Source organism: Macrotis lagotis, chromosome 7 (assembly GCF_037893015.1).
Source record: "Macrotis lagotis isolate mMagLag1 chromosome 7, bilby.v1.9.chrom.fasta, whole genome shotgun sequence".
NCBI classification, from domain to species: domain Eukaryota; kingdom Metazoa; phylum Chordata; class Mammalia; order Peramelemorphia; family Peramelidae; genus Macrotis; species Macrotis lagotis.
The window spans coordinates 171,100,354-171,114,770 of NC_133664.1; the positions used below are offsets into that span (position 1 = coordinate 171,100,354).

The following is a 14,417-nucleotide window of genomic DNA, read 5'->3' on the forward strand; positions in this document are numbered from 1 at the left end:
GTGAGTGTCTGCTCAGAGAATCTTCATTAGTACAGAATACATCTTCTGTTTTTTTTTTGTTAGTTTTTTATTTTGTTTTGTTTTGTTTGGGCAAATAAATATTTGAAGGGGGGCGAAACAGGAGAGGGCCATCCTGTTGTTATGATGCTATTGATACACACACATTGTGCTATTATAGCTGATGTTATCAGGCTACATTATCATTAGGCCTCCCAGGTAACCTGAGGCAGCAAGGCTATTGACTCAGCACCACCTAACACTGGTGCCTCTGTCCAACTCAGACACTGTAACCTAAGAAAACAGCATACCTCACAGAGAATTTTCTTTAGCTGCTGACAACAGCAGCAAACAACGTGGAATTACTGCTCGAATTAGAGTTATTTGTGATGGCAATTCTATCCTCAGGGTCTAAGAAGGGAGTATAACCAACCAGTTACCAGAGACTTCTGTTTTGACTTACGTGTCTAATATTACTGGGGATATGTCTCTAATGCCCTTATCTCCGGAGGAGAGAAGTCTTGTTGCAGGAATTCTGGAATAATGTCTTAACCTTGCTGATATTCCCCCTAATATCTTTTTTTTTTTCTTGTTGGATTTTATAACCTAGCAATGTTTCGATGTCAATGTGGAAAACAAGGCTGATCCAAAGACTGAAATTCCCAGCTCCAAGAATGCATCCGTTTCCTTGCTCAGCACTCCTCACCTGCTTTGGAAACACAAGAGATAATGTGCCCTTTGATCAATCCAGTCCAGTTGATGCCCATTCTACCATCTCTGTGCAGCCCTTGGCCAAAGAGAGTGGACATGAAAATCACCCTGAAGGACCAGAAGAAATCCTAGAGGAAAAGCTGAGTATTTACTCAGAGAAAAATGGCAGTACAGGTAACCATGCTGATGGCCAGCCTGCTCCTATATCTGAGGATCTGTCTGTGTTCTCCGCTGATGAGCCAGACTGCAATTCAGTTATGTTCCACACTTCTATACCCAGACCATCTATCATTGAAATGTCAAAGGTGAGTGCCTCTGGGCTCTACAGATTGATAGTAGAAAAGTTTGGTATATAAGTTCCTTAAGGGCTTTTGCACCCCCCCCCCCACATAGTGCCAAGACATAGTAGAAGTTTACTTTATTTGCTTATTATCGAAGTAATGACCAATGGACCCCTCAGGAAGCAAACTCTTAGTATCCTTCATCTCTTTTGGGAACTTTGTAAATTAACTGAATTTGACTTGCACTCTGTCACTAACAATGTGCTCTTGAGACTATTATATATACCTGTTCATTTTTAGGGAAGAAAGTAGACTTCAATCTTCTGAGATGTTCCTTTCAGTTCAAACAATCCATTAATTGCTCTAATACCAATTTCCTTGTCAATAATTGACTTAAGTGGTCTTTGTTTCATATAGTTCTAATCATATTATACAATTAGAATTATTTTTATTTGCATGGTATTGCCCTTCTAGAGGATAAGCTCCATGAGAGCAGGGGTTGTATGTTATTTAAAATTTTTATTCCTTCTCTCCCTATCATATAGGTCAGTGCTCTGCATATGATAGGTGCTTAATAAATAGCTTTTTATAAATGCTAACTAATATTGACATTGAAGGAAAACAATACTTTCTGGAATTAAATTAACTTCAGCAAGAATTTATTTAGTCCCTAATATGTCCTAGATTCTGTCTACTTTTTTGGGAAGAGGAAGAGGAAGAGGAATGAGATTGAACCTGTGATTTTATCCTTCTTCCAGCATAGACTAGTTTTGCAATTTCTTCTTAGAGAGTTTCTTGGGTTTCTGATTAAGATTAAATGACTCGCCTAGGCTCATATAGCCAGCATGAATCAGGTAGAATTTGAACATAGATTGTTCTGATTCCAAGTCCAGTCCACTATGCTACACTATGCTATGCTTGTCTGAAGCTACCAAGGAAAAAAAAAAAGATGGGATATATAGAGAGAGTTCTGCCTCTTTAAACTCTTAGGAAGTATTCCATGGCTAAGGAGTATGAAGGTCAAATATAATGACTGAAGGATAAGGTTTCTACTCATTTGAGTTGTTGCAAAATGGATTTTCCAAAGAGTCTTATAATTGTGAAGAAATAGAACTGACATGGAAAAAAAAGTTAAGAATGTGGATGTATTTATGTTATGGCAATTTTCTGAGCCTTTTGTTATTACTTGGGAACAATCTTGTCTTGGAAAAGTTTATAGTTTTTACTGAAAAATCTTTGAGGTTGGAAAATGTTGGCAACATGAATATGTATAGAGGAATGGAGTTGCAAGGATCCTTCATTGGTGCTTGTTTCACTAGTGTGGTTTATGAAAGCAGAAAAAGTTTGAATGGTCATTAAGTTTTCACCTGAAGATCCTCCCTAATTCTCTAGAACTCTAATTGTTGGAATCACCTTATCAAAGATGTTGTAGCAAGGACTAATTCACTAAGTGAGAGATTGGATTAAATGATTTTTGGTCATTTCTAACTGTAAAATTCTATGATGTCCTGATGCCCACCCTGAGCAGTGCAATTTACTTCAGTTCCTTTGCTGACAGACATTCTCAGCAGCTTAACATAGTAGACCTTCTCATAAACTACATCTTTACCAGAATTTGCATTTAAAGACATATTATCAGAGAGTGTAAATAACCAATCGGTGAGTTTGGGGGGCTGAATTCATTGCTTACTGCATAGCTACCAAAAGAGAAGATTGGTTTTTGAGTCCTGGGTCTGCTAATTAGTAGACAAGTTATTCAACTCTAGTCTGAGTCACAGCTTCCCCCATCTACAAATTGGAGGTAATAATAATTGTAGCACTATTTCAACATATTGTAAATAAAGCACTTTATAAAGCACCATATAACCATGAGTTATTCCTGATTTCTTTGTTCTTGAAAGATTGGGACATGCTTTAAAGGCATGTTTCATCAGTTGCTATACAGATCACAGTCCTATACCCCAGCTTTTTTCCATAATATAGTCTCATCTAGAAGTCATTCGTGATAGACCTAGAGTTGGAAAGGTCATCTAGCCCAGGGGTTCTTAACCTGTTTGATGTCATGGTACCTTGGGCAGTCTTCTGAAGCTTATGGTCTCCCTTAGCTCTACCTCTTGAATTTCCTATTTCCTTCAAGTTCCATCTTCTACAAAAAAAGATTTTCCTGATTTCCCTAAGAATTCATACCTTCCCTCTTCTGTTTTCTTTGACCATCTTCAGCTCTCAATCCCCACAATATCTAATGTTTTTTCTTTATTGATTATCTCCAATTTATGTTGTATACAAATGAAGAAACTGAAGCCCAGAGAAATGAAATTAGTTGGCTGAACCTATAGAAATATAAGAGGCAGAGATGATTTTCTGACACCAAATCCAAATGCCTTTTGTATTCACCATGTCCTTGGATAGAAATAGCTATAGATTTCTTTTCAAGTCTGATTGAATTACTTCATTAGAAACTTTTTTAGCTTTTCTAGGTCTATGTCTCAGACTAGGGTATACTCACTATCTTGACTCCTCATAAACTGATGCCATTTTGTTAATGGTAGCATGGAATTGCTTTGCGATCTTCCAATGAAACACACTAAAGAAGTGCAGGGTTTTATTATTTTCCTAGTAATTATGAAACCACAAGTTTTCCCTCAGCTAATGATGAATGATCTTCTATTATAATCTTGCCTGGCAGGCAAAAATATTTCCACTTAGCTTGCACTGATCTCCATCATTTAAGCTGTCTTACTAGAAACAACACATTTTAATAATGTTCAATAACAGGGCATAATAATAGCTAAGAAATGGGGACATGTCCTTCCATATGTCTTCAGCTCCCTGGTGCTCAGACTGGAAGGTGATTCATTACAAAGTCTATGAAAAATATGAAACAACATCTGGTCTGAGAGAAAGGCCATGTGGGCTGAGAAGGAATGAAAGGGCTTAGCTTATGCCTTCACATGAAGATATGAGAACTTATATTTTCTGGTCAGTCATATTTCTTAAATACACAAAATCTGGAAAATCAAGTCTGGGAGAATCTTAAGATTTAAGATGAAGATTCTCCCCCCCTTTTAGAGACTTTAATTACTTTGAATGATCTATGAATTTGAGTTCATAGGTTTTCCCTTCATCATGAGATATTTGACCTGGATAATCTAAAAGTAACCTTTTCCCTACCCCCTCAGTTTGATGATTATATAACTGCCATGGTCTCCAGTGATCAACCTCACCATATTTATCAAACCTAGGTCTAGTAGACTTTAACTTAAATTCAACAAACTTTTGTCAAAAATATCTCATAGGGGTGGCTAGGTGGTGAAGTGGATAAAGCACTGGCCCTGGAGTCAGGAGTACCTGGATTCAAATCCGGTCTCAGACACTTAATAATTACCTAGCTTTGTGGCCTTGGGCAAGCCACTTAACCCCATCTGCCTTGCAAAAACCTAAATAAAAAAAAGTTAAAGAAAATCTCATAAATGAGGGTCTACATAGTCCAATTGATAAAAGGTCAAAGATTCTAAACAGACAGTTTTCAGAAGAAGAAATCAAAGTTATCATATGAAAAAATATTCTAAATTGCAAATATTAAAGAAATGCAAATTCAACAACTCTAAGTACTGGTTCACACCCATAAAATTGATTAAAATGACAAAAAAGGAAAAGGACTAATATTGGAGTGGATGTGAGGGAAAAAAGGCACACTGATACATTATTAGTGGAGTTGTGAATTAATTCAACTTTGTGGAAGGCAATAGGAAACTATGTTCAAAGGGTTATAAAATTGTTCATAGACTTTGAACCTGTAACATTACTAAAGACAGCAAAAAAGGAAAAGAACTCATATGTACAAAGGCATTTATTGCAGACTTTTTTTTGTGGAGGCAAGAATTAGAAATGAAGGGAATGCCCATTTATTAGGGGACAACTGAACAAGTTTTTGCATATGATTGTGATGGAGCACTCTATTGTGCTTTAGGAAATGATAAAGAAGATGGTTTCAGAAAAATCTGAAGATTTTATAAACTGATATATAAAGACATATAAACTGATATAAAGTAAAATGAGAACAATGAATACAATAACAATTTTGTAAAGATGATCAACTGTGACAGACTTAGCTGCTCTGATCAATACAGTGATCCAAGATAATTCCAAAGGACTTATGATGAAAAAGGTTATCCTCTTTTAGATTAAAGAATTGATGGACTCTGAATGCATATTGAAGTATATGTTTTTCTCTTTCTTCCCCTCTCCACTCTGGCAGCACAGTAATGTGGAAATATGTTTTGCATGGCTTCATACAGTATAATGGGTATCATATTGATTACTTTCTTAATGGATGAGGGAAGGGATGGCAGGAGTGAGAGAATTTGGAGCTGAAAATAAAAAAAACTAAATTAATAAAAAGAAACTGGGACTTAAGCTAAGTATTGAAGGAAAATAGGGAAGGGAAGAAGCAGAGGTGAGAAGAGTGAGGAGAATGAGTATTCTAGGCATGGGGAAGTCAGCAAGTACAAATGCACAGATTTAGGAGATGGAGTATTGTGTGTGAAGAACAGTAAGTAAACCAGTGCAGATAGATTATAGAGTATGTGGAAGGGAGAAAAATGTAAGATAACTAAAAAAGTTACTAAGGGCCATGGTTTTGAATCTTGTTTAATGCTAAGCAGCATTTTATATTTGACCTTAGAGTCTGTGGTGGTGGTGGTGGCTTGGTCATACCAGCACTTAAATAAAATACTTTTAGCAACCTGATAGAGGGTAGATTGGAATGGGAGCAACTTAACATAAGGACACCAATTATTTGGGACAGATCTTTTGATATAGGTTGAAATAGGGAGAGCAGAAGTACACTCCATCACTTGAACACCATTATCCTCAAATTACCTTGCTGAGCAACCAAATGGTACAGAGGTTAGAGTCCTGGTCTTGAAGTCTGGAAGATCCAAGTTCAGATTCCTCTTCAGACTCAAACTCTGTGGCTTTAGGCAAGTCTGCCTCATTTTCTTATCTAGAAAGGAGAGATAATAATAACAACATCTACTGTCCAAAGTTTCTGTGAGGATCAAATGAGATAATAAAGAACTTTGCAAACCTTAAAATGCTACATAAAACTAGCAATTATTAATATTTTCAGAACAAGAAAGTCCTATAAAATGTCCATTTCATATTACAGACACAGTAATAGATTGAGAACTGAAAATAAAAGAAAATTGAATTAAAAAAATAGATTGACCAAGGATTTGGGGTTTTGATAGCATTTAAAAAGTCAAAATTCTTCCATGGGATACAAGGATCATTTTCTCAGGCCTTTTCATTTTCAGTAACCAGAAAGTGTTAGATAAGCTGAGTACTTCTCACTTTGTCCATAACTCCAAACAAACAAGGAATAAAATTGAGATCTTGGGGCTTCCTATACCCTCTCATCAAGTTTAACTGATAATTTTTACTATATATCTCAATGCTGCCCAGATAGTGAGAGATATATCCAAGTGTACTTACCCAGGAATTTTCCAACCCAGATATTCAGTTGCATCACTCATTTGGAAAAGAGAAATAAGCTTCTTGGCTTCGATTTCAATGGAATAATGGAAATACCATGATGTAATACAAAAAGTACCAGCAGAGGAAAAAACTTTGGGACCTTGTTTAGTACATTAATCTTTCTCAACCTCAGTTTCCTCATCGGTAAAGTGAGAGGTATGGATTTGATGATCCCTAAGATCCTTTCCAAAGCTATGACTCAATATCTGACTTAAGAGATCGAGGTAAGTTTATGGGTCTTTTTATGGCTTTAGGAGAAAAGTTATCAAAAGTTGAAATCACATACAAGTTTCAGATGAACAAGGTTCCCAAAATACAAATAAAAAGAAAAGTATAAGTTTTGTACCAGAGGGGGGAAAAAAGAGAGAAATATATATTTCACCAAATAAATTGAAATTTAAGGAGTTGTTTTTGAACAGAACCTTTTTCAAACTTACTGACAAAAATTACATTTTCTGTTTTTTGCTTTAGAGCTCCCTTTATCCTCATTTTAGCAAAGAAGATTTACTTGATACATTGACAAAGTCCTTAATTAGTATTTCTTAAGAGCAAAAACTCTTAATCTAGGCTCCACAAACCCCCTACCAGTAATCTGTAAACTTGAATGGGAAAAATAACCCTTTATTTCAATATAGTCAGATTCCTTTGTATCTTATACATTTTATAAATTTTAAAACATAATTCTGAGAAAGGGTCCAAAGTCTTCACCAGATGGTCAAATGGGTTCATGGCACAAAATCCCTTTGCTTTTGACTTAAGCTCCTAAATCACATAACAAACAATTAAGTTTTAATCTATTACTAAGATTCAGTTTTCAAAACACTAGGGTCTGAGAAGTTGGATTTTCCATCTTCTTGGTTATATAATCCAAGGTGGCACTTCAGTTAAAAAAAAAATTCCACTTGCTGGATGTACTGGAAATTTCAGAGAAATCTTATGAGCCAGGAACCACAGGGGTCATTTGAATGAATGTGGTATATCAATCATAGGAAATTAAAGCTTCTCTCCAGCCAAGAGCTTGTGTTAACCTGATTTGAACTGCCTTTAAGCTTTCCATTCATGCTTCCTTCTTTCCAAAGAAAATACAGTACAGATCACCAAGTTAACACTTTTTCCAATACAAGGTTGAAACACTTGGTTTTGTAATTCTGCACCATAAGAGGTGAGAGGTTGGAAATTAAAGGCACTTTGGAAGGAGGAGTCTACATATATATATATATATATATATATATATACATATACATATATATATATATATACATATATATATATATATAGTGTGTGTGTGTGTGTGTGTGTGTGTGTGTGTGTGTGTGTGTGTGCTATTGTGGGAGATTCTTATGACTTTGATCTGGGGAGCATAGTTTGTGGTTGTCCCCCATTCAGTTAAATAGAAAAATGAAGGGTCAGGTAGAGATTAGATACCCAGAAATGACTGGAATATTCATAGTAAAGGAGGAATTTGCCCAAAATGTACCAAGGAGAAGGGAAACAGAAGGCAGAAGCGTAACCTGTAGCCCAGAGTTAGGATTTGTATTCACATGGGCCTTTGACTCATATGCTCACCCAGAGTATTTCCCTGGGATTATCAGAATTTGCTCAACTCTATATCTTTACAGAAAAAGTAAAGGAGGACCCTCAGCTCCCTTGGAAACATTCAGTCTAACAGAACATTAACTACATAACTCACTCAACAGAAAACACCAAATAGAAAAGACTTAGAACCAAGCTCACAAATGGTCAAGACAACTTCCCCTTTCTAGGGAACTCCAAATTTAGCAAAAGACCAATATAATCCTTCAGATTTGTTGAATTACTTTGTGGTAATCTCAAGACCCTAAATATGGAAAAAATGTATGAAGAACTCTAAAGAGTCCACTTAGACCACAGAACTCACAGTACTCATGGATTGGTAAAGCCTGGGTTTAATCATCCATATCTTGGCCACATCCCATATAGCAACTTGGGTCCAGATTTTTCTTTGTCCCAGAACTCCTCCACTTGATTCTGGATTTCCTTTATTCTTTCCATGTTTTGTCCACTTGCCCTATAATTTCACCATTATTCCCTCACTATTTCTGGACATTGTCCTGTCTTGCCTCCATGGTTCTTTGAAGAAGCCTTGTAGATGTGGAGGTTTCCTCTCAATTGAAAGAAACCTGAGTCTCTTTTTCTCCTCTTTTTGAATTCTTTCCATAACTTAAAGACCCTTGCTATGCACTTCAGGAGTCTAACCTATCAAATCATACATGTAGAATTAATAGGCCATTCAGTCCAATGCTCTCATTTTGCAGATTATAAAAAGCAGAAATTTAAGGAGGTAAAATGATTTGAGCAATATCATACAGGTCATTTCAGAGTTAGGATTTCATTTCTTTATCTTTGTTTCTGCCAGAGCTAAAAATGATCTTGAATACAAAAAATTTTTAATTTTTTGGGAGAGGCAGAGTAAACAATCTAATTTTGAACATCAAAGGAGACTAATTTTTGGAGCAATCTGTTTTCTAGAAATACATAAATATCATTCCCTAAGCACCTTTGGTTCAGAAGGATCCAGAGATGACTGGTTAATTATATATCTTTATTGCTTGCAAGAGTTTGCACAACCTGAGCAGAGGTCTGATTACCAGATGTGCTTTGATGAGGTGGCCACTATGCACTAGAATAAAGAGGGTTCATAGCTGCTAGAGAGGAATTGGGTCATACCCACCCTCTCAGCCATAAAAGAACAGCTGGTACCCTTTCTTGAGAGAAGGAGGTGTGTCAGGAAGCCAGATCCTGGGCTCCACTGGGGTCCACTGAGACTGGAGTTTGAGTAGATGTGGAAGGTAGTGCAGGGAGTCAGAAGACATGAAAGAACACAACCTGTTTTAGGTGAAGGTGCATTTGGATACTTTAGACTTGTCATGCCCACTAAGTGTAGGTGTCCCTCAATGCAATGTCCTAGGCTTCTTTTTGTCTCTGAACTCTCTCACTTGGGAATCTCATCAGCTTCCATTAATTTAATTATCATTTCTATGCACCTGATTCCCACATCTCTTTTTCCAGGCTCACTCTTTTCTTTAGAGCTTCCATCTTGCAACATCAACTATCTTTTGGATTTTTCAAACTGGATGTCCTTCGGGCATCTCAAATTTGACTTGTCCAAAGAGAATTCATCATTTCCCCCCCAAACTCAGCTATACTTCGAAATTTCCTATTCCTTTTGAGGGCACTATAATTGTTTGTCATTCACTTTCACAAACTTGTTGTTATCCTTGACCCTCACCTCTGTGTAATGTCAATCAACATATCTTAGAATCTCTTTCTGTAGAAATGTGTAGTTGTAACATGTCTCCTTATCCCCACTTACAGAAGACACTATCTTAATTCATGTCCTTGTTATACCTCACTTATAACTGATTTCTCTGACTCAAGTCTATTCTTATTCCAATCCATTCTTCCCACAGTTGCCCAAGTTATTTTCCTTAAGCTCAGTTCTTGATCATGTCATTGCCTCTCTCCCTCAGTAAATTCCATTGGTTCCCTATTGTCTTTAAGATCGAATATAAACTCTTCTTGGGATTCAAAGCTCTTCAAAACTTGTCTCCCTTTATGCTTCCAAGTCTTTAACACATTACCCACATTCATTCTGTGGTCCAGCCCCACTGGCATGCTTGCCATTCCTCATGCATAACTCCCCATTTCCCATCTCTGTGCCTTTCTGCTTGGTTGTCCTCCATGCCTGGAATGTTCTTCTTACTCTACTCAGTATACTACCTAGCTGTTAAGATATGATATTTGATTATTAATCTTCTACTCTAATTTAGTTATTTGCTAATTAAATTAGTTTGCTGGTGACTTTGAAATAGCAATTTTAGTGCAATGGTTAGTCCAGAAACTAGATTGTAAGCATTGAAGAGATTGTGAATAGGAGGAACTGTTGAGACTGAGCACAGATGATTTTTAAAGAAATTTGATAGGAAACAAATTTTTGAATGATAGTTGATGAAGTAAAAGGGTCAAAGGTAGATTTTTTGTTTACTTGTTTGCACAGAGATATCTGAACATACCTGTGGACACTTTGGAAATAACCAGGACAAATCTTAAAATGCATTAAGGGATGACATTATAAGAACTATAAGCCCACTTTTATCTATATAATTTTATGATTCTTGATGGTTTTGATGGTCCTCAGAGAATTAGAAACTTGATTCCTTGCAGTACAAGCCACTGGTTAGAGTTAGCCATTGCCATGGAGATAATTAGGGTTATTGGCAAAAGGAGGAACAAAGAAGGCTGGGTCAGTTAAAAATAACTTGAAACAACACAAAAACAAAACAAAACAACATGCCTTTAACCACAGAACATCTGAATGCAAGAAATTGAGAGAGTTCTTTGTACAGTTTAAAACTGATGATAGAAAGAATTTTGGATATGGAGTCAGAAAATCTGGATTTGAAGCCCAGATCTGTCACTTACCATCTGTGTGACTCTGGGAGAATAATTTTGCTTTTCTATAGCTCAGTTTCCTTATTTGTAAAATAAGGAGGTTGGACTTGATTGACTTTAAGATCTCTTTTAGCTTGATCTGTGATCCATTTATAACCTTTAAAAGGTCTCTCCTACTGCTATAGAGAGTCTTTTTGTGTCATGATCTATTTGTCAGTCTGATGAAGTCAATTCTCAAAATAATATTTTTAAATGCATAAAATAAATTGTTCTTATTCAGTTGTTTTAGTCGTGTCCAACTCTTTTTAGCCCTATTGGAGATTTTCTTGGCAAATGAAAGAAAACCAAAGAGGTTTGCCATTTGATTCTCTCATTTATTGGATGAGTAAACTGAGGCCAATGGAGTTAAGTGACTTGCCCAGAGTCACACAACATGTAAGTGTAGGAACCAAACTCAAACTCAGGAAGATGAGCCTTCTTGACTCTGGGTCCAGTACACTATCTACCGAGCCACTAAGCTGTCCCATAAAATAAATATAGAGGATTAAAGAGGAAACCAAAAGTTAGTGAAAACAGTACTGCAGATTTTTTTTTCCATTTAAAATTCACCTACATCCAGTGAAAAATATTCACGGACCTCTTATGGGTCTATGAATAACAGATTAAGTAGCATTTATTAAATCTGACTTTCTTGAGCACTTACTTAAGTGCTTACTTACTACTAGTTTACTATCTCTTTAAGGAAAGTTGATAAGAGATATAGTCCTAAAGATAATTTATGAGACATTGAGGTGTCCAGGAGAGGATGTAGGAAGTTAGCTTTCATCTCTGAAGATCCATGAGGGGGAAAACCTATGAGAATACAGAAAGAAAGAAGGTAAGGAGAAACCTCCTTGTTATAAGTGTCAAAAACATTATAAGGAAATCCATCAGGAGTGATCTGGAGGAGACAATGAGAAGAGAGAGCTTGGGAGAAGTTAGGGAGAAGTAAGGGAGATTGTTCTTTTGTAATGAATGGCTGGAGACGAAAGAGATAAAAAAGACAGATCTTTCTTGATGTTAAACTATTTTGCAAAGAGGAGAGCAATCTTGTAAAGGGGTTTTTAAATCTTAAATGAACTAAATGGTAAGGAACTATGTTTTCAAAAGTTATGTCAACTGCAGATACATTGAGGGTTTGAGATGACTCTGGCTGTGATATTTCTTATAGTTAAAATATTTTATATAATTGTTTTATGTTTATTTGATTAATTTCATTGATAAAATTAATATTTCTTTAACACTAAGAGATGAAGGAGGATAACATAGAGATATGAGTAACTTCCATGAGATAGGAAGTTTCTTCAGTTTCTTAAAAGAATAATATTTAAGGTGCTAGGTCTGGGATTCTGAGCCCAGTTGATTAATTTAAATATGTTGATACTTTATTAATTAATGAGAAAATATAGAAACATACGTGTGGATTATCTAAAAGCTCAGGATTATAAAATGAAATATAAGAAAAGTCAAGGAGCAGGTTGAGGGATGACCAACAAGTGAGATGTGTGATCCTTATGTTTACCTCAGCGCCAAATGGCTACAGCTGGGCCCCAGACTACATTTTTCCTTAGCCCACTAGAATGTTACTGTAATCCTGATTTTGATTCTCTTCCCAAGTTGGATACTACAAACTCTTCTGATCCTTCAACTCCATAATTTAAATTCTCAGTTACTACTTTTAGACCCTTCCCAAGAAAATTCACTCTCTACCTATGCATACAATTTCAGATATGACTTTCCTAACTTTTCTAACTTTTCTAAATCTCAAACTAGTTTGTGCTATGGAACCAGTCCAGTCAGTCAATGATGAGCCCAGCCTTAGTCTTTTATCTCTCTCTCTCTCTCTCTCTCTCTCTCTCTCTCTCTCTCTCTCTCTCTCTCATTCATTTGTTAGTTCATTTGTTTTTGTGAGGCAATAGGGGTTAAATGAATTGCCCAAGGTCACATAGCTAGATAATTAAGTGTCTGAGGCCAGATCTGAACTTAGGTTCCTCTTGACTTTAGGGCCAGTGCTCTATCCACTGTTCCCCCAACCTCAGTCTTATCATTGGGTGGTGCTAGGGTATAGTTCAGCTCCTAGCTCATGCCTTTTGATATACCTTTGTGAAAAATTCTTTGGGCTATACTTTTCTCTCTTTCAGTCCCTAATAGTCCCTAAACCTATGACTCTATGATACCACAGAGGCTTCTGTTTTTTGTTTCTTCACTGGAACTGGGATTCTCATATCTCAATATCTATTGTTTTCATATTGTTCTTATTAATATCTTTGGGGTCATGTTTAAAGAATTTATAGGGATAAAACCCTTTATTTGAAATTCCTTACATAGAATTTTGATCACTTCAAATATATAAATCTGCATGTGTTCACTGCACAGAACAAGATATCTGGCCATTTTGTGTCTGAGGGCAAACGGTCAATTCATTTGGCATTTTACCTGGGCTTCTCTGAGAGGTGCCTAGTGGTTCCCTATCACCTGGATCTAGGATCCTGTGGCTCTGGACTTGGAAAAACCCTAAGGGGAGCAAAATGCTTAACAGCAAATCTTTTAAAATATCTTACAACAAGGAAATTGTTTTCTTGTGACTCTCTTTCCCTTGTTGATCACCTTGCTGCCTGGACCCCCTCATCTATCTCTCTCATGACAAATGATGGATCATATTGTAGTTTTAGGAAGAAATTAGTTTTTGGAAAGAGATTTCTGTGTCACAGGAGAAAATTATATTTAGTCATTTCAGTCTTCTCTGCTTGTACCTCATATGGAATTTTCTTGGCAAAGATACTAGAGTGCTTTGCCATGTTCTTTTCCAGTTCATTTTGTAGGTGAGAAAATTGAGGCAAACAGGGATAAGTGATTTGCCCAGGGTCACACAACTAGTAAGTATCTGAGGTCAGATTTGAAGTCAGGAAGATCTAGACCCATTGCTCTGTCCACTGCTCCACCTAGTGCCTATATGAGAAAATGCATCATGCTAATAATAAAAACGATGTTCTTAAAATGAGATTGGCAAAAAAAAAAAACACATAAAATTTTATTTTTAAATCATTATTTCAAATATTAATGTATTAAATAAAGGAATGCATAGCATAGTGAATAGAGATAGGACCAATGTCTTCTAAAGTCTCTGCTAGGTAGATTAGGTTAGTTTTTCTCTGAAAGGTAAAGAAACTATCTTCGAGACTAAGACTCAAACTGTTGATATATCTTTCTGGTCACTTAAATAGGAAATATGAGCCCACAAAGGTGTTGTGATCTGCTCAGCCTAACCCCATGCTTCTGACCAATTATACCAACCACCATGCCAAATTGTGGAGGCAAGGGAACTGCATCCAAACAGATCACTGCTTTCTCCTTGCTGGATAGTCTTTCCATATTACTATTATATAAATGTTCTTTTGTTAGACATGCTAGACATGCCTC

At 36.3% G+C, this 14,417-nt stretch overlaps 1 protein-coding gene across 1 annotated transcript in view; it reads left to right on the plus strand.

Moving 5' to 3' along the window:
* Positions 1-617: 617 nt before the first annotated feature.
* The window catches only part of FAM107B (family with sequence similarity 107 member B), a 371,993-nt gene continuing 358,193 nt past the window's right edge, over positions 618-14,417 (plus strand). Inside the window, exon 1 of the mRNA XM_074194078.1 lies at positions 618-1,013. Within this exon, the coding sequence (XP_074050179.1) occupies positions 618-1,013 (396 nt within the window). The remainder of the gene's footprint in view (positions 1,014-14,417) is intronic.